We start from the raw sequence: 18,694 nt of genomic DNA, 5'->3' as shown, positions 1-18,694 counted from the left end.
CATGGACAAATAATAACCAATGAACTCACATGAAAATGCACAGTTCACATGATCATCAGCACCTAACTAATTCATGTCACGCGGCAGGACGAGCGCACTCACTGTTGACGAAGCGCACCACATCCAGGACGTAGCCGTCGATGCTGTCGTAGATGTCGTTGATGCGCTTCTTGGCCTTGACAAACACCTGCAGCGGCGAGGAGGAGGGCGAGTGCTGCCGTTTGGGCGCCGGCTCTCGCTCGGCGGCCGCGTCACCGTCACCGCCGCCGGGGCCCGCCGGCGCCGTCGACAGGGACCGGCTGATCTTGCCAGACATGGCCTCGGGCGGCGCCACCGTGAGCGATTGGTGCTTCAGGTATCACCGCCTGTGGCGTTGGAGGAAGAGGGAACAAGGTGTGATTGTAATGTACAGAATCTACATTGATAGTCTGGCCGTCTTCAGTGAGCCACTGATTTTTACATAGGTATTGGAGCTCAGCTCATAGACTGCTACACAACCCGAAAAGACATCAGGGGTTTGTGATGCTCCAGTGCTCGATATCATGAGACTCCCGACAATTATCATGAGACTTCTGGTGGGGGATGGTCTGCAGTTGGTGGGAGCAGCTGAAGCCAGTTGAGTGAAACAGACCACATCTGGCTTTGATGGGCACACTTAACTTTAGCACATAAATACTTTCTTGCCAATACTTTCTTGCCAATACTTTCTTGCCAATTTCTTGGAGTGTAATCGCCACGCCGATTGTGGATTGCTCTTGATCGTCAATACATACATACATACATACAATAAATGCATAATTGGATCAGAGTGGTGGAAGTTCTGGTCTGCACAACAAGTTCTGGTCAGGATGGGTTCTGGCTCTGTCAATCTGTCCATGCAAACATTCATGTCAAATATACTTTAAAAAATGTGCCCTGTACAACACAATATGTCAAAATGAGCCTATACTATGTTGACTAGCAGGAGTGTTGCTTAAGCCAAGAAATGCCCTCTTTTAATCCAGTCATTGTCATAGTCAGTATGAGTACCAAGGCTATATAAACCATCAGTCAGTACCAATGCCAAGAAATGCTTGTTGAAAGCCGAAAATTGGGCACGTGGTGCTTTTAAAGTGTAAGACAATAGGTACACTCATCTGACCCCCAAGTGTTTCATTACCTATTTAGGTACATTAGCTATCATACAATACAGCACACATATACCTAGCATTACATCAGCTAAAATGTTCATGCAGGTACCAAGGTACCTACATGAGCATTACTGGTTTTAACAGATCCGTTCCTATTTCAATTTGACGTACGACTAAACCTATCATCTGACAGATAAAAACCTTACTATTTTCAATCAGTAAGGAGTAATGGAAGTTACAGGCAGTACGCCTGCTTCCGTATATACAAGACTACAACATTTTCACACATTGGTCAGTTTCAGATTGATCAAATTTGATAGTAAAGTTGAAATAGACGGAAATTTGTCCCCATAGGTTGAGATGGGTGAGACTGAGGACCTACACCTTGCCCTGCACGACCATGCACGACTCACCACGAACCTCTCCAACACGAGAAATTTTGCCCTTTTATCGTTTTTATGAGTCGACGCAAAATAGAAGGTAACAGAAGATCACCTATTAGCACACACAGAAAGAAATCAAAATTGAAAAATATCTTTCAAATGCCGTATAATTCTCTACGAATCGCAATAGAAAACGTGAGCGCCAGATTTGCAATCCATTGTCGCAAAAGTGCCCTGAACATTCACAAACTATTCTGCTAGCGTGAGCATGACGAGCATCTTTGCTACGAAAACAGCAAATGAGCTCCTGAGTTTAGGTGCTGTCAACTAAAAGTGAAAGATTTTATGAATAGTGTGCAGGTTTTCTGTTGGGTGGGTTATGTGCGTTGATCATGATAGGTGAATGCAAGGTGAATGGTGTGTTAATAAATTAGGTTGCACATTTGATTTGAGTGAGTTTTTGTCGGGCTGGATTTGTGTGTGGTAATTGTCGTAGATGGGTACCTATCTATTTGTATTGTTAGAAAACCAGCGTTAATATGTACCTGTATCATTCTGTATTGCTTTTTTTAGGTAGGTACCCATTTACTATTTGCAACTGAGTTCCCCTACTGTTACATTGCAGAACTTGCAAAAGCACAGCTGAGGAGACTTCTACCTGAAGTTTTAAAAAGGTAAGTAAATAATGACTCATCAGTCATCAATCATCATGCTTGACCAGTCTGCAAAGTATGGCAATTTGGACGAGATCTTGTAGGTACAGGCTTGTTCGGCTGTTGCGGATTTGGTGCAGCGCAGTGCGGATTTGGCGTGGTGCGGTGCGGATTTAGTGTAGTGCGATGTGAAATTGGCTTGGCTTAGCGACTGGCATGACAGACCAGACGAGATAGAGGAGGGAAATCGAAGAAAAACATTATTGGAGGTTCAACCTTTAATTCAGTGTGCTCTCGGGTCGAATTGAGTGAGTGGTGGTTAGACTTAGAACGGACAATACCAGTGATAATTACCTGGGTTGACCGCAAGTTCGCACTGTTAAAACACGAAACTGACCACTTGGCTCTGTGAGGCGCCGGTAGTGGAGTGGGAGAGATTGAGATGAGCACTGAGCTGGGTGATGGGAGGGATTCGAGATGGGCACAGCCGATGGCAGGCCTAGATCACCGCTCCATCGCTTCAAACAGTCAAATACGGATCAGGTATCAGGTATCAGGAAAGAATCTGAGGACTGAGGTTGTTGGATTCTGCAGTATTCGTAAATGAGATGCGCTCGGCTCATGTGAGGATTTGGCTTTGTCGCTCGGTGGTAGAGCGAGATGCGTACAGCTGATGGCAGACCTTGAGGACCACCTTTTTGCCACGGCTAAGTAGTCAAAACCGCTGTGAATGACTCGCCTATCAGATTTGTTGTACGATACACTAAACAGCTGTTGATCGGTGCGCCTCGTCGACCTACGAGCCAAACTTTGCAGTATGGATGCTTGGGCTAAGGGCAAATCAGGCCTGTGTCCCTACATCAGTTGGTAGTTCATGCAACTGACTCACCTGTTCAACTTAACTGAGCCATCAGTTCCCATAAAAGTGCCACTTCCTGGGTAGGCATTAGCCAATGAAGAGTCTGCCTGAGGTCAGCTTTGATCCAAAGAGCTCCAGAACAACATACTGGAACCAATCGAGGGCGAGAACTGATGCTACTGATGCAGAACTGATGCAGGTCAGGGGTGCTAGGACCTCAGCTGGATGCCGAAAACGAGCGCGGTCGTGGCTCAGTGACTCTGAAAACTAGTCACCTGTACTGTCAGTAGTTACTGAGAAAAGAGTGGTTTAGGATTAGTTTGTGTTTATTGTGCTCGTCATGAACTTTGCCGCCATGAAGATGCGATGTTATGTGTGCTTGTCACTTTAGCACTTTGTGATCATTACTGTGTGACCGGAAGAGCCATTGTTGTATGGAGGTCATAATACAAGAATAATAATAATAATCATCATCATGGATGCATTTGCTTACTAATTGCTACCAGGGTGGCTGAGTGTAATGCCTAATTTTTAATGTGTGCAACAGGTGCGGCTGTGCCATGCGCTTGTGTGCATGCTGCGAGGTCTGAGGGCACATGTATGTCGCTGGATCATGGATGGTACCTAATGCATGATTTTTTTTAAATAAATTTAGTCCGAACCTTTTGATAGGAAGGATTCACAAAGACAGAGCCACCGGGAGGCGAAGCTTGTTGCGGCGACCCTGCCCCCTCCGATAGCGCAATTCCAGTTCTATGGCAGAATTTAGAGTCCAAAGTTTAACGTGCGCACATAGCCGCACACGGCTGGTCCCCTCACTGACTTCGCCTGGCTACGGCCTGCCACCAACCACAACCATACCTGTCAGGAGGCCCATAAATGATAAGCGCCCGTCGCGCTTCGAACCCGGACTGTTATAACCGGGAACGCGTGCTCTCACCACGCGGAGTCCAACGCTCTACCAACTGAGCTACGGGACCGGCTGTATTTGTGTTACTGCATCAAACAACATTTCAAACAATGTTTGATGCATCAAACAATGTTTGATGCTGTAAAAAAGTAGTAGTGAAAAACAGTTTGTTCAAAGGCCTTTCCTGGTTAATGGCTACTTTAGATGACCCATGCTGATTGTGACCCTGGTTCAGGGCCCAGTACCTACAAGTTTTATCTTCCATTACTGTGTGTTTGAATTCCTCACAAACATGGCTACATGTGGAAATGGGATGCTGTTGGATATGCTGGAGATTAGGTTTTTTTCAGCTCCTGAGGGAGTGAAGACTGCTAGCTATCCTGAATATGGAACTGCTTTCAAGAAGGACTTATTGTATCTAGTTTCCAAAATAATTAAACACATTATGTAACTCCCTGTCCCATAGCTCAGTTGGTAGAGCATTGGACTCCTGGTGGTGAGAGCCTGGGTTTGAGTTGCTCCGGCAATCAATTCATAGCCTGCAGTTGATTGGAGTGGCCATAGCCAGCCAGTTGAAGTCAGTTAAGTGGGACAGACTGTGCATGCCTTTGGTGGGCATGTTTAAGTTAAACTTGGGTGTTAGAAAACTCTCCTGTTACTCGGAACTGCGTGCTCGGCCGGTAGGGATCGGAGTCGACGCACAAGCTCTGCTGAGCGTGGGCTTTGGCTCTGTCAATCCGTCCATTCAAACATTCGAGCTAAATTTACAAAAAGTGTGTTGGTTGTCGATCAGAGTACGTCTTCTTAACCGGCAACGTTTGAATCATGAATGAAGTTCAGCCTTGTATTTTTAATGACCACTTCTCATTCTTTCAATGCTATACCATTTTTTGTTCTTTTCTGATGTCTGCTGTTGAGCAGCATTTGTGACGTTCATGCCAGTCAAAATTCTGGTAATGCGATGATCTATGTTTGATATCAGAACAACAACTTCATAGAAACTTTTCACCTTTGGGTTTTCATAGCGTGAAACTGATAACCTCCGCTAATGCTGTCCTTTCTCATTGAACTTCAACCTGCGACTATCAAGTGTTTAGTTCACTAAGGTAGTTATATTAACTATTTTTCAATATAGTCTTTCGTTTGTGTAGGTGGCTCAAGTTCAAAAGATAACGTTTGTTTATTTCTACACGGCACGATAATCACATTTTATCACAAAAGGAATTTGCACCTGGAGCATGATTCTGCGGGTCATGCACTCAACTCGAGGTCGAGTGTCTGCTGACTGGCACTTTGGCTGCCCGCTCCTTGTCTGTCGTTGCTCCTATATCTCCCCACTTGATCTCCTGTGACGTGGAAGGTCGCACGAGGCCAGGGCGCTGCCGTGCTCGTCACGTGATCACGTTACGAAGACACGGTCGCGCGCGTGTCAGGTGACGGCTCGACCGGGAATACACGAGATAATAATTTAGGAATAGTGATCAGATCCAGGGTTGCTTATTCAATGGATTTTCGATGATTCCGACATCGGCCTCCAAAAATCAAATCCGACTCCGTCTCTGGGTAAAACTGTCGACTCCGACTCCGACTCCGCAGCCCTGATCAAAGCTATGTTGAGGAACTTTACCAAAATATCAAACGGAGATCGTATGCCAAGTCCACACTGGCGGATCCCATGGTTTGAGCGGTGCCCGCACCGGCAGGCCTGTGAGCTGACGGAGACCACACTGCTGACTGCACTGGCAGTTTAGGAATGTTTTTATGTACAAGGCCAGGTCAACTCTGGTCAGGGCGACACCGAAACTAGTATAACAATCAAATCAAAAATAATCTCACATATCAAGATGGTCAGTGCGCTCTCTGGTGCAAGACTGGTTTCCTGTAAATGGGCTGCGCTGTTTGAATCTTCATTCTCAATCCATACATTCTATTGGTTATATCGTACAGCAAAGGCACACCCTCGCCCAGCATTCCAGTTCAAAAATAAATATACGATTATCGCTGCAGATCTAGGTGTATTCCGCGGCACCTAACTTCCGGAGTGAATCTGACCTGAAGCCTGTTCAATGATCATGGTGTTAGAGATCCTGGTCTAAATAGAACTGGTAGGTCGGTCTTACAGGACGTTTGCAGAGCATTGCGGATCATTGGGATTGAGTTTATTTTTGTTCGGTCATCGCTCTTGCTTTTTCAGTTGACTTCACCTTCAGCATTCTTTAGGAATATAAGATCAGCCTACAGACTAACCCATACTATTTACAACGTGGTGTGGCCAAGCACTGTTCAAAATTCATCGCTGGTATGTTGATGCACGACATTAGGTACCATTAGGTACAGTAGACTCGAGAACACATTTCACGAAGCTCGCATAGACACCGGCCGCTAGTTCACGGCGCGTCCGCCAGAGGCGCTGTGTCCGGCCTCGGTCGCCGGTGGGTGGTAGCTCGGTAGCTCCAATGTAGTCAGGCACCACGGTCGTTTGGTTCAGTGTTCAGTGCAGCGCCCGCGTGCCAGTGTGTCGCACTTACTGGTGTACCATAGAGTGCCGGGGGCTGCTGAGGCGTCGGGATACCCTGTCCTTGCAGCGTGGCTCTGCGGTCGGTCAGCTAACACCGTGTAAGGTTATTGTTTCAGTCCGTCAGTGTGCGTCTAGGGACCGTCGTCTGCTAACGGCGTGCATAAGACATGCTGTTTATTTGTAGTGCGCCTCTGCTGCCTTTATAAGACGTGCTCTATGTAGACCTTAGTGAGCCTTCGCTGTATTTATTAGACGTGTTTGTAGCGTGCCCCCCACTGTATGTAAGTCCAGATTGCAATTCGAAAAATGTCAGTCAGTAATGCCCAAAAGGTCAGCTATGCAATGCACCATTTGTACAAAACTTTATGGTGTTTCATTTGTCTGCGTGACGTTCATTCATGGTTTTAATCAAAGCTGGACGGTACACGTGCGATTTTTGCGTGTTTTTACATACCGAAGCTCGTCATTTCCTGACACGGAACTCTGTTAGGTATTTTACTCAGGGCTGCGGAGTCGGAGTCGGAGTCGGAGTCGGTCGGAGTCGACAGTTGTGACCGGAGTCGGAGTCGGAGTCGGAGTCGATTTTAGAAACCCGAGCCGGAGTCGGAGTCGGAGTCACCGAAAATCTGTCGACTCCGCAGCCCTGCTAGGTCTGCGGAGTCGGAGTCGGGAGTTGGAGTCGGTCGGAGTCGACAATTCTGCCCGGAGTCGGAGTCGGAGTCGGAGCTGGTTTTTGAAAGCCGGAGTCGGAGTCGGAGTCGGAGTCGCCGAAAATCCATCGACTCCGCAGCCCTGTTTTACATTACCTAACAAAATTGTCGAGCGATGATTTGGTATGCACATTTAGATAACAAATAGTTGATAATAATAGTTAAATAGAACCAGAAACCATTAAATATAACTATCTGAAGGTTGTGACCATAAAACTCGTTACTTGTGGCCATCGCCAGAGGTTTCGCCGTACGCCCTGACGAGTTCGCTCACGGAATGTCGTTCTCCGGCGCCGGACTGCCCATCCGTGCTGGTGGCACTGTCGCCGTCCTGCAGCTCGGTCCTCCCAGTGCCGGGTGCATGGAGCGAGGCATGACACCGTCACCGTCTCACGTCACGATGCTCGTCGGATGACGATGCTCTTACGTGATACGTATATCTGCACCAGACTATCAACCGTAGTCCGTATGCATTTGATGTAGGCACATGATTTAGGATGTCCTTTTGAAATTGGATCAGGATGCGTGAATAGGCGCTTTGTCTTCCAATATAAGTACTAGCAGTCTCTGTTTCGACCGCCATTACCAGCACATCTTTAGACTGCGTACCTAGTCTGGCTAGTCTTCACTAGTCTAGTCTAGTCCTAGACGTTTTGTTAAAACTGTGTGTTTGCACAAGGCTGCTCAGGTGTCCTTGTGATTGTGTCATTACTGCCTTGCCACAACTATCTGCTAGATCAAGAGCAGCTCAAGGCTGTCAATCCTCCTTTTTGTTGATACACGCGGTCGTTCAATTATCAGTCGATGTGTTGCCTCAAGTGCAGGTGCCAGTACAAGTGTGCTAGTGACACTCGCTGCGCGGCTTATCACCAATGCTGAGCGGGACGACCTCGCCCGCATCAGCCCAGCAAATTACTTGTTAATATCGTTCGAATTTCTGTTGCTGTGTAGGCAACAAATTTACTGCAACATGTGTGACGTGCATGGGATGACCGAGCGTGGCTTTGTCACTGGTCAATACTAGCTTCAATATTTAGTCTTGATAAAGGCTTTTTCTTACATTGATCATGCAACAAGACCGGTTCTGGTCGGCACCGACCTGCCCTGTCAGTTGTCACAGACCGGCTGTCACACCGACCTAGTCATGACGCAATGACCCCGCCCCGCAGCCCACTGATAAACGTCATCTCACTAATCCAAGCCTGTCTCCCCGACCCAACTCTATCGCATCGCCCCCTCCCCGTGACCCGTATCGAACCCTGTCCCTCACCACCCGCCCTGGGATTTGGCCACGTGACGGATGACATAACCATGTAGTCCCTGGTATCAAAAATAACCAACCCAGTCTTTTGTGATTGACTTGGTATTCAGCCCTTGTTTTCCTGCTGAGGGCTTTCCAATCATTTTGCCACGCACCTTATTATTGTTGAAAATGTTTTCTCCAAGGCCTATCCCACCCAGGATCCCACCCACGGCCGTCTTATTCATTTTTGCACTGCTGCTCTTTTCTTTTTAAATTTGATGTCGAAGCGCCGTCTTTTTGTTTCTTCGCGGTAGCAGATTATTCCGTTTATATGCTTTTCTCTCAAATCTTTTTTATTTTTATTAGTTATCAAATAAAGGCCCAGCCTCTCTGGCCTCTTTCTAAATGCACCATCAACTCCAGCTCACCCGGGGACTGTTTAGATGACCGTGGCCTCGCCCCGTTCCAGCTCTGGCACCCTGCGCTGTGAGATCCCGCAGGCAGCGCGCACCGACCACCATGCGGATCCGGCCCAGAGAGGTGCTGCTTCTCACCGTCTGCCTGGCAGGTGAGTTGGACGAACATGGCGTCATAGTCTGCCGGCTGGCAGACTGGGTTTGTCCGTTACTAGATGTTACTTTTCGGGTGTCGTGGGTTTGTACGTTACACTGTCTTTGTCCGTCGGATATTCGTCTTTTCTCAACCTTTCTGCCGCTGTTAGCTTATGTCGTTCTTCGGAAGCTTTCTCTTTGTGTGCTTTACATGTCACGTTCTAGCCATGCTGGTAGTGGGGTTTGGGATTAATGTGCCTTGTTTTAACTTGCCAATGCCAACAGCCACATGTTAATTTCCATTACATGCTATTTAGCTAACTGCGGATCAAATTCAAGACCTTGAATGAAGGGTCGTGGCGATCAGTAGCAGAAAATCTGCCAACTTTGTTTAAAGCCCAATTCTAAGCTGTGCAAAGGAGCGGCCCATATCGTTTTCTCTGCGATTTAAACAAGGTCTAAAGTGGTATGTTTCGGCGCTGGCTATGCTATCGTCTCGCCTCCGTGGCCGTTTGCGGCTGTTTGTGGTGATTGCCAGGGCTGAACTGACCCGCCAGCAAATGAATGGGTGTTTGTGGGTCCGCACGACGTTAGATGTCGTTCAGTGACGTGGCGCGCACCAAGTTTCAGGGCTGCTGATTCTGTCTCTGTGTGCTGACGGTCACTGGAGCCAGCTCCGCCAAGGTACCCACACTGACCCCACACCCCCCCGACGGGCCCTAACACTGAGGTGGTGCTCTGCTGGCTTACCTAACCTATCGCAGGCGCCGGCGGCCGCAGCGGCGGCAGCAGCGACGGTGTCCAATTTGGGGTGGTGGTGGTGGTGCGACAGTAAAGGTGGTGGTGGTGGTGGCTTTGGTGTTGCTTTTGAAATTGGTCATCGCTCTGGCAGTCTCTCCTTAGTCCTTCCCGTCCTGTCGACGTTCGTCAATTAGAACCGGTGTTCCGTATGTGCAGTTTAAAATCAGACCGAGCCAAAGCTGGTCACCCATGGGTGAGTTCGAGAGTTTCAGACCCGTAAAATATGAATGTTTTCATTTAGGGCTCAAGCTCCGGTTAAAAGGTTCAAAGTAAGCGAATCACAGACTAAATATTTGGGTGGCTTTCAGAGCCAGCACATGAATCTGGGCTTGTTGCTCCCGTGACTTACGCCACACCACCACCCAGCTGGGCTTATGGCGGTTCGAGTAGGGTGACATTGCGCAGGGATCTCTGACGGGGGATGGCATGACCCCTGTGTCTGTACAGACCGCGCGTCATATACGGCTGATATCGATGGTAGTGACGCCGCCTGTTTTCCCATGCCAACTACCTCGTCCTGACACCTTGCTGCCCCGACGCGTACTGCGTCCTGTCGCAAACTGCGGCGGGACATTAAGAGCGAGACAAAACAAAACTGGACGCAGCAATCGGACCGAAAAAATTGGACGTGTCTTTTCGCCCGCCGTGAAAAGCCATACGCTTGGTCACCTGTCTGGGTTATCTCGTCTCACTTGCACGTACGAGTGTCACATTATGCTTATACTGCTCACCCGGGTGTGGTTTCGGGTCCCTGAATACGCTGGAGCATTCCAGGCTGGTAGCGGTTTGATGCATGCCAGATCCACTTGCGTTTCAGCTGTTCAACAGTTGAATCTCCGACCCCGATTTATGGTTTGGTTATTTTATAGTAAGTTTGGTTATTTTATAGGAAGGTAGACATTCCATCGTGATAAACTTTATCGACTCCGTGAGAAAACGAGTGCTTTTCATGTTTACTTGAGATAACTAGGGGCGGTAATGAAGCTAAATTACGTTTCAGTTCAATTATATGATAAATATTTGACTACGTTGCGCTTTGGATGCGAGCTGACCGTCAACTTACGTGACTCGTTCCCTCTTTTTACGGAAGGACTTAATCCCAGAGTGGCGTTAGCCTTGCCCTCTGTTTATTTCCCCACAAGGACGGACACTGTTTATTTTGTGTCTGCTGCTTCGCTTATAAGACACAGTTTACTGATTTAGCGTCTTATCACACGACCAAGGAGCTGTTTCTATCTGGTTTGGCGGCATTAACTTTGATTAATTTTCTGATCCTGCGCTTTGACTGCTGTGACTTTGACGGCTGTGGTGAGGGAGTGGTTGTTTTGTTATGCAACTACACTGGACTGCCACATAGCATGTTGTGGCGCTTTGCACATATACTCATCCCAGACTACCGCGACATTTCTCTATTATATGTAATAAGTTTTCTTTATATGACTGTCTTTAAAAGGAAAGAAAGCACAATCTACTATTAAATGCAGCAACAAACAATGTCACTTTATCACGATCTTTCGTTCCGGTCTTCTGTACGCTGTCCTATCGAGTCTTCGTCATAGTTACTTGTTACACTCCCGTCTGACTTTGGACGGTGCCTATCCGTGCCCTATCTCTGACCCACCGCTAACCCGACCCTGACTCACCCGTCCCCTCCCGGTCTGTTGCAGCGCTGTTCGGGTCCGCCTTCAGTGATGCCGTCCCCCGGGCATACACCAACGGGCACGATATTCGGCTGGAGATCAGCAAAAATGGCTCGTTTCAAGTTTTCTTCGAGTGAGTACTGAGTGGAATTATTTAGTTTGGAGTGTTGGTATGAGGTATCTGAGAGAACTGTCTCTATTTTGGGGCATCGTAATTCATGTAGCTATCTGCTCATCCTACTTCCCTGACCTCAGCTGTGCGCTGGATGATCTGACCTGACCTGACCTCCCCCGACCGCCAGCGCGCCGGTGCCGGAGGAACTCACGCTGACCTTTCATCGGAGCGACGAGTCCGTCCTGGGGGAGCTGGCGCCCCTACAGATAGCCGCCAACAGTACAGAGACCATTACCGTGGGGCTGGAGCCGCGCCACCGGGGACACTGCACGGTGACGGCTAATACGTCACTGCCAGAGGACCAGTTCAGGTGCGTCACGGGAGGTCACTGCACGTCACTGTACGGTCACTGCCCGAGGACCAGTTCAGGTGGGTCATTGGAGGTCACTGCAGGTCACTGCTAACACGTCACTGTAGGCCAGAGCACGGCCAACATGTCGCGGCCCGAGGACCAGCTCAGATGGGTCACTGCCCGGTCACTGCAGGTCACCGAACGGTCGGCGTGTCACTACCCGAAGACCAGTTCAGGTAGGTCACTGCAGGTCGCCACATGGCCACTGTCAACGTGTCATTGCCCGAGGTTCAGTTCAGGCTGGCCAGCAGCCATTGCAATGGCACTGGTAATGCTCCACTGCCAAATATAAGAGCTGCCTCCTGTCGCGGGCTGACCGACCCAGGCTACCGCCGTGCTGTCCGCGTTAGTAGGGTGTCAGTGTCGCACAGAAGGAATGCCATGTCAGGACAGTGGTCCTGTGCTTAGGACTGGGGCACGCCAGCTCAACTATTACGTCAGTGGCCTCGGCCGACCTCTCAGGTCATCGGTGTACCTTTTTTCCTGGGTTGTTTAACGATTACTACCTAGTACTTACACACAAAACGCTTTTTCGGCATGATTCAACGTCTCACAAAAGTTTTAAAAGGCATGAGAACGTGAAGAAGCAAATATTCTCCGTAATCCTCGTGACAAACATATCAGTTCTTACGCATACACCCCGTAAAACAGTCTCCCTATCTTTCCATTTGAATCGCTTGGTCTCCATAAACTGCTCCCGTCTGGTCGTTGGTATCTGCTCAGCTCTCCCGCGCGTGACCCCCGTCCCCTCTCGGGTATATTCTCGACCTCTGGCGGTATCTCTCTCACCCTCCCCGCCCGTTAGATCGCTCCGTGATATCGCTGTCAGGACTGCCCGCAGATTGCGAGTGAAGTGCCCCCCCCCCCCACGGCCCACACTGAACTACCTGCTCCCCCCCCCGCGCAGTAGCGGCGCACTCCACCCAATGACTCGGCACTGGGCGGGTCATCACGTGACACCGTGACCGACCACCGTGACCCCCCCCCCCTCATTCCGCACCTGTGTCTGTCATTCGCGCACTGGCGGATGTGCTCAGGGACGGTGGGATGGATCGCGCGCGCTAACATGTGCTGTCAGCGGATTACATACAGTACGGGTGCTTTTGAGGGGGTAGTGGCATCATGATCAGACTCGGCTGATAAAGTAGTCATCTGCTAAGCCGCCATTCGTTGCATCAAATCTACCGGGCGATATGGCTATCTATAATTTGTATACTTTTTCGTCAGACTACAACTATCAGAGTTATACCTATGCGTCGTGTGACGTTCCATCCATGCCTAGTGGCTAGTAAGCATAAATTGATAGTATTGGCCCAAATGCCTGTGAGTTGGTGCGGCTCGCTTATAAAACAGAAACGGGCGCGCATTGTTTACTTGCACGCTAGGACCGGGATAGCGTGACTCTGTGCCCAACGGTAACTGGAATGGGACTGTTTCATAACAAGCATTCAGCCGCACGATGCAATGTGGAAATCCGACCAAACAAGGGTACGCGGTTTTTGCACTAAAATTATCAAACTTGAAACTACAACTGCTTTTTTTCTTGAGTTTAGAAATTATGACATCTTGTCGATTCAAAGTTTCGACAGGAGATTATGCCATAGCTGTTTCAGCAGGTGATTTTCAAATATTTTCACAATTTTTATTTTAACTATGGACCCATTTCAAAGTGAATATCTGTTTACAGTCGACAGTCCGCCTACACCCAGACAAGGTTTATATGTACATACATTACAATGTCCCTCTTCCCCCGGCAGTGCGTCTGACGTCTACGTGCGCGTCAACGTGCTGGAGACGTTCGGTCTGGACACGTTCAGCTCGGTGGTGGGCTGGGTCTATTTCGCCGCCTGGACCGTGTCGTTCTACCCGCAGATATACACCAACTACAGACGAAAAAGGTGGGTGGCCGTCCGCTGACTCGACTGTCGGGCGCAGGGAGACGGGTGACGAATCACGTGCGTGATGGGGCCACGATCCCAGTGGGGAACCTAGCCCTTGCTCGACTTGTAATTTAATCTAGCACTAAGTTGTATCTTCCCGCTGATAAAATGGTGGCTTTGTCAAATGTTTGTAGTATGTATGCTGTTAATAGCCCTCTTTTACAGCATATATTATGCTGTTTTTTTGCGATGATCAAGCCATCCAGCGAGTAGGTAATGCCCGATAAGTTCAAGCCGTTTTTTTTTTTTTGCCTGTTGATATCATACGAAGTCATATCACTCCGTTTTGCGATGTTCTGACATCGTAACCCTCCCACTCGTTCTGCTTACAGCGTGGTCGGCCTGAACTTTGACTTTCTGGCGCTGAACCTGGTCGGGTTTACATTCTATTCGGTGTTTAACTGCGGCCTGTATTTCTCAGTCGCCATTCAGGTCAGTGGACGCTACCTTCCCGGCACGGCTGGTGCAGAGGAATCGAGAGCGGCTATTGTCGGCGTAATGTTTGACCCTGATTGGTAAATTTCATGACTCAATTCGGTGAGCTGTGATTTAAATCTGCGAATATATTTGTCTATCCTTCCCATGTCGTGATTTATTATAAACTAATGGCTTCATCCAGTCTTTGCAACTAGGTACTGTTTGTGTTCTGATTAGTTCTGCAGTCCGAGACCTTTTGGTGTGACCGTTGTCCGCTATGAGCTCTGTGTGAGGTCCCCAGCACGCCGTGATAACCGTGGTGACCCTGGCCTCCGTCCCGCAGGACATGTACTTTGCCGACCACCCCTACGGCCTGGTCCCGGTGGCGGTCAATGACGTGGTGTTCGCACTGCACGCGCTGTTCGCCTGTATCGTCACCGTACTGCAGTGCTTCATTTATGAGGTGAGCTCGGCAGACCAGCCCATTTTCCTTGAGTATACTGAAGGAGGGTCCTATGTTCCTAAAAAATAACTAACAAGGGATCGGCTGCTTCACTAGAGGTTTGCTGGACTGAAGACCTCACTACTGCATTTACTGCATCGTTTTTGAAAGAAGTCCTATTCCAGGGTTTGGGTGTTTACTAGTGTGACTATTGACTCACCCGCTCTAACGTGCCTTAGTCGTGCCGCGTTTCCTCCCTCCCCGACTGACCTCCCCTCCCCTGCCTCTCTCCGTCCCCAGCGCGGTGGCCAGACGGTCTCGCTGGCGGCTCGCGGCCTGCTGGTCGTCTTTGCGCTGGTCATCATCATCACGGCCATCGTTGCCGGCTGCGGCGTGGTCAACTGGCTCTGGTTCCTCTACGTCTTCTCCTACGTCAAGCTGGCCATCACCATCGTCAAATATGTGCCGCAGGTCAGCTGAACCGGCAGATGATTGTCAGTGATTGTTGTGGTACTTTCATATAGGGAGGGTCGAAATGCAGCTGTGGTTTTGTTTTGTTTTTCCTCGCCGTTTTTCTTCTCATTTTCGTGTCGCATTGTTTGTTTGTTTTGTTGGGTTAGGCCCTTTCGGTCGACAAGACCATTGCAGAGCCGGAAGGATGATAGGAATTAGGGGGAGACATTGGTCTGGGCAGGCACCCTAGCGAGTCGCTGGGGCTGAGCCCGTCCAGAAGACAGGCCACCCAGCCCCAAGGCACTCACTGCACCCGGCTACGGGGTGCGCTCCCTCGGGAGCAGCGGTGCCGCTCCAAGGGAGCAGCCCGCATGAGATAAAGTTGCCTGCCCAGCCCGGAAGGGGGCTGTGGCGTGGAGGAGAAGGATTTCAGTATCCTGAGGATAGAAGCACGGACAGGTGTCGTGTCGCACGTTACTGGGCTTGTTCATAATTTGGAAGTTTACCTAAGCTACCGAGGCCTGAGTTAACAACCGTTATTGCGCACTTAGCTTTAGATAAAACCTATGGTCTCCCTATCTGCGGCTGCACTGGCCGGTTCGTTCAATAGCTGACCTGGCCTGCCATCTGTCGGTCGGCAGGCGTACCACAACTATCAGCGCCGCAGCACAGAGGGCTGGGCGATCGGTAATGTGCTACTCGACTTCACCGGCGGCTCGCTCAGCATTCTGCAGATGTTCATCGACGCCTACAACTACAGTACGTACCGCTCGACATGGGTCCTCCCAGGTCATGAGCCCGGAGGCTGGAAATTACAGGCATACGAACATTTGTAGCACAAACGTAATTTTGGGCTTGTGTTCACTGTTCAGCTATCCAGGGTTTGACCTGAGAGTTGAGATTTTTTTTACACATGTACTTTCTCCATCGATTCAACGTAACTTTTCCCCTCTTTCCACTGCGTCTGATCCTCATTCACTGCTCTTTCTAGCCGTCTAACCGTACATGCTTACCTTCGACAGACGACTGGTCGTCGATATTCGGCAACCCGACCAAGTTCGGTCTGGGCCTGTTCTCAGTGCTGTTCGACATTCTCTTCATATGCCAGCACTACTGTCTGTACCGGTAAGTACCGTTTGTACCGTGATGTACCGGGCGTGCCTTTACTGGCGTACCTATATTTACCTGTGGTGTAGCTCAGTGGGCAATTTGTCTCATACTGTCGTGTATCGGATGCTACCGACTTGACACAATGGCTCGTCATGTGGGGGCTTTCAAGTGATGTCTCGCTTGTTTTTTTCATTTTTTATCTTAGCTGAATTCGGAGAAGTCTTGCACTTGATCTCATCAACACGCGCTTTCCTCGGCAAAGCTGCTTCGAGGACATTGTAAAATACAACAGTATCGTAGATGTCCCATACATTGTGCTATTGTCTCGCTCTCGTTGGTACTTGGCTCTCTGTTGTTCTGCCGTCTTGTTCGCCGTCCGCTTGCTGCACACAAAGCTCTACCATGTTACAACTGTGTCGTAACGTACCGTACCGTGCCGTACCGTGATGCGCCGTGTCGTGTTGTGCCGTTCCGTGCCGCGCTGAGGGGACGCTTCTTGCAGTGACAGCAGTCCGTATTCGACAATAGACGGCGGGCCGCCGCTCTTGACTCCAACGGAGCTCATTAGCTAGGTGAGTATCTCCCCTGCCGAGCTCGCCTCCCCCTCCCACCCACAAAACACTGACCGGGCAGGCAGTGACTGTCGCGGCTGTCTGGAATGGTGCTGGGATCCCCATCCCCGCGAGGGCTCTTTTTTTGGGGGGTAGAGAACTGGCTGGAAATTTTACTGCTAGATTGCTCTTATGGTGGGTACTTGGTGTTGGTAACACAATGAGAATCACTATCAGGATGTTCACCTCTTTGGCCTTGTGTTACTTCGCTGGTCCACTTATACATGCTGGCTGACCGTGTCGCCATCCCTCCCCGCAGATCCCGGCCCGATGCCTCTGAGCTGCCAATCAGGTCCTCTACCTCGGGGACGGGCAACACCCACGAGGCGTACACCAAGTTCTAGTTCTTCCAGTCGTCTGCCGACGCGGGCGGCCCGCCGCTGCTGTGTGGCCGAGAGGGACTCCTACCGCCCCTGTGTAGCTGAGAGGGACTCCTACCGCCCCTGTGTAGCTGAGAGGGACTCCTACCGCCCCTGTGTAGCTGAGAGGGACTCCTACCGTCGCTCGCGGTGTGGCTCGGCACTGTTTCGGGGCGATGTGGAGCCACTGCCGAAACTCTCCTGCCACGTAGATAAAGCGTGGGTGACGGTGTGGTCGGTTATTGCCGGCGTGGCTTTGACTAGCCGACTAGACTGACTAGACTGACTGACTGACTGACTAGACTTTGACGACGTGTGCTATTGCCAAGAACTTGGCCTGAGAGCCCAACACGCAAACTGTGCCCGCGAGACTCATCGTACCAGCTGAAAAGTGATAGAAGGGACGAGGTCGTTCAACTGCTCAGTGTCTGGTGAGTGGTGATATAGTGGTCGACAATGATAGAATGCTGTCCGTGCTCCTACTGGGGTGCGGCAGGGATAATACTTGATCAATGATCATGACGTTTTAGCTCACGTGCAGACTTGTTAGCCGAGGATTGAGTGTCGTTAGCTGATATTCACAATGTGTATTGTGATTACATGATATTTAATTTAATTCCATGAACGGGGGACCAATAGTTACGTCCCCATAAATATTGGCTATACTAGCCGACTGCCCTGTGGGATGGTTTGTCTGTCATGTCTATGAGCGCAGCGCTGGGTTTGAGGCCGGCCAGTCCCGCCATTGATCAAAGTATTATTTATCGTGTTTGTTTGTGTATTGATATAGGTGTGTGCGTGTTGTGCCATATTTATCATTTGTTCTGATTTGTATTAGCTTTAGTTCACAGTATGCGTCATATTAAGTCGTAAACCGTGATATATTCATTGCCGTGTTATATATATTTAGCGGGGACCTGATGAACAATTGAAATTGATATCGTAGATTGGGACCTCGACAATCGACTGTTTCACGTTGTATTATGTATCAGTGCTGTTTTATTTTCAATGCTCTTCGATCGAGAAGGCTTGCTGTCGCTCGATTTTGAACAAGCTTATCCAGATCATGAAGTTTACCCTGCCATGTTACTCAATTTTCGCACAGGACATTTCCTGCGCCTATAAGTGACATCAAGTAACATTAGCGTTACTGGCTGCTTTGAGCTAGTCTTGTATTGTTTATAGGCGCGAATATTCGATACGATGCGACACCCTTGTATAATTCCAAACAGCTTTTAAACGGAATTGCTAAACATTGCAACATTTTGTGGGACATGCTAAATAATATTGCTGCGCGTTGTTTCATTTTACAAGGTGGACAATCCTTGCTGGAGTCGGAACTATGTCGTCACAATAAGCCTATCATGATCGCTGGATTTCAACTGCCAGTGTCTGTTGTACAATTGCACAGTGTTTTATACAAATTATATCGGTCGT

General features: G+C 49.3%; 2 protein-coding genes across 30 annotated transcripts in view; one reads left to right on the top strand and one right to left on the bottom strand.

The window, feature by feature from the left end:
* LOC122367148 (transmembrane GTPase Marf-like) overlaps positions 1-1,886 on the bottom strand; it is an 11,560-nt gene extending 9,674 nt beyond the window's left edge. Inside the window, exons 1-2 of one of the 6 annotated variants that reach the window (XM_043339987.1) lie at positions 1,551-1,886; positions 103-365 (exon numbers count right to left, since the gene is read on the bottom strand). In XM_043339987.1, the coding sequence (XP_043195922.1) occupies positions 103-316 (214 nt within the window). In that variant the 5' untranslated portion in view covers positions 317-365; positions 1,551-1,886. Of the gene's footprint in view, positions 1-102; positions 366-659; positions 1,283-1,336; positions 1,476-1,543 lie in introns of those variants that run through there. The other 5 variants (XM_043339983.1, XM_043339988.1, XM_043339989.1 and 2 more) reach the window with 5 other exon arrangements.
* On the top strand, positions 1,879-18,694 carry LOC122367149 (cystinosin homolog). Of its 24 annotated transcripts, none has more exons than XM_043340000.1 (14): positions 1,879-1,912; positions 2,139-2,187; positions 8,876-8,974; positions 9,582-9,641; positions 11,426-11,531; positions 11,701-11,883; positions 13,683-13,823; positions 14,198-14,297; positions 14,626-14,745; positions 15,025-15,195; positions 15,819-15,936; positions 16,200-16,302; positions 16,790-16,859; positions 17,158-18,694. In XM_043340000.1, the coding sequence occupies exons 3-13, from the start codon at positions 8,926-8,928 to the stop codon at positions 16,857-16,859; spliced, it is 1,221 nt and encodes a 406-aa protein (XP_043195935.1). In that variant the 5' UTR covers positions 1,879-1,912; positions 2,139-2,187; positions 8,876-8,925; the 3' UTR covers positions 17,158-18,694. The 24 variants fall into 24 exon arrangements, with proteins under 24 accessions (XP_043195935.1, XP_043195938.1, XP_043195933.1 ...); XM_043340003.1 differs by having other exon boundaries at positions 1,881-1,912; positions 9,588-9,641; XM_043339998.1 differs by having other exon boundaries at positions 1,881-1,923.

The sequence above is a fragment of the Amphibalanus amphitrite genome, unplaced genomic scaffold (genome assembly GCF_019059575.1).
Source record: "Amphibalanus amphitrite isolate SeventyFive unplaced genomic scaffold, NRLGWU_Aamphi_draft 000853F_arrow, whole genome shotgun sequence".
Taxonomy (NCBI): Eukaryota; Metazoa; Arthropoda; class Thecostraca; order Balanomorpha; family Balanidae; genus Amphibalanus; species Amphibalanus amphitrite.
Note: the sequence above shows the minus strand (reverse complement) of the source record. Positions and strands in the feature narration are given on the sequence as shown.

What these genes read in the sequence shown, in the direction of transcription:
- LOC122367149 (XM_043339993.1), top strand. Translation starts at nt 8,926, where the DNA reads ATGCGGATCCGGCCCAGAGAGGTGCTGCTTCTCACCGTCTGCCTGGCA. An exon ending in TCGTTTCAAGTTTTCTTCGA is followed by an intron (nt 11,532 to 11,700) that starts GTGAGTACTGAG and finishes CCCGACCGCCAG; the next exon opens with CGCGCCGGTGCCGGAGGAAC. An exon ending in CAGCACTACTGTCTGTACCG is followed by an intron (nt 16,303 to 17,157) that starts GTAAGTACCGTT and finishes CCCTCCCCGCAG; the next exon opens with ATCCCGGCCCGATGCCTCTG.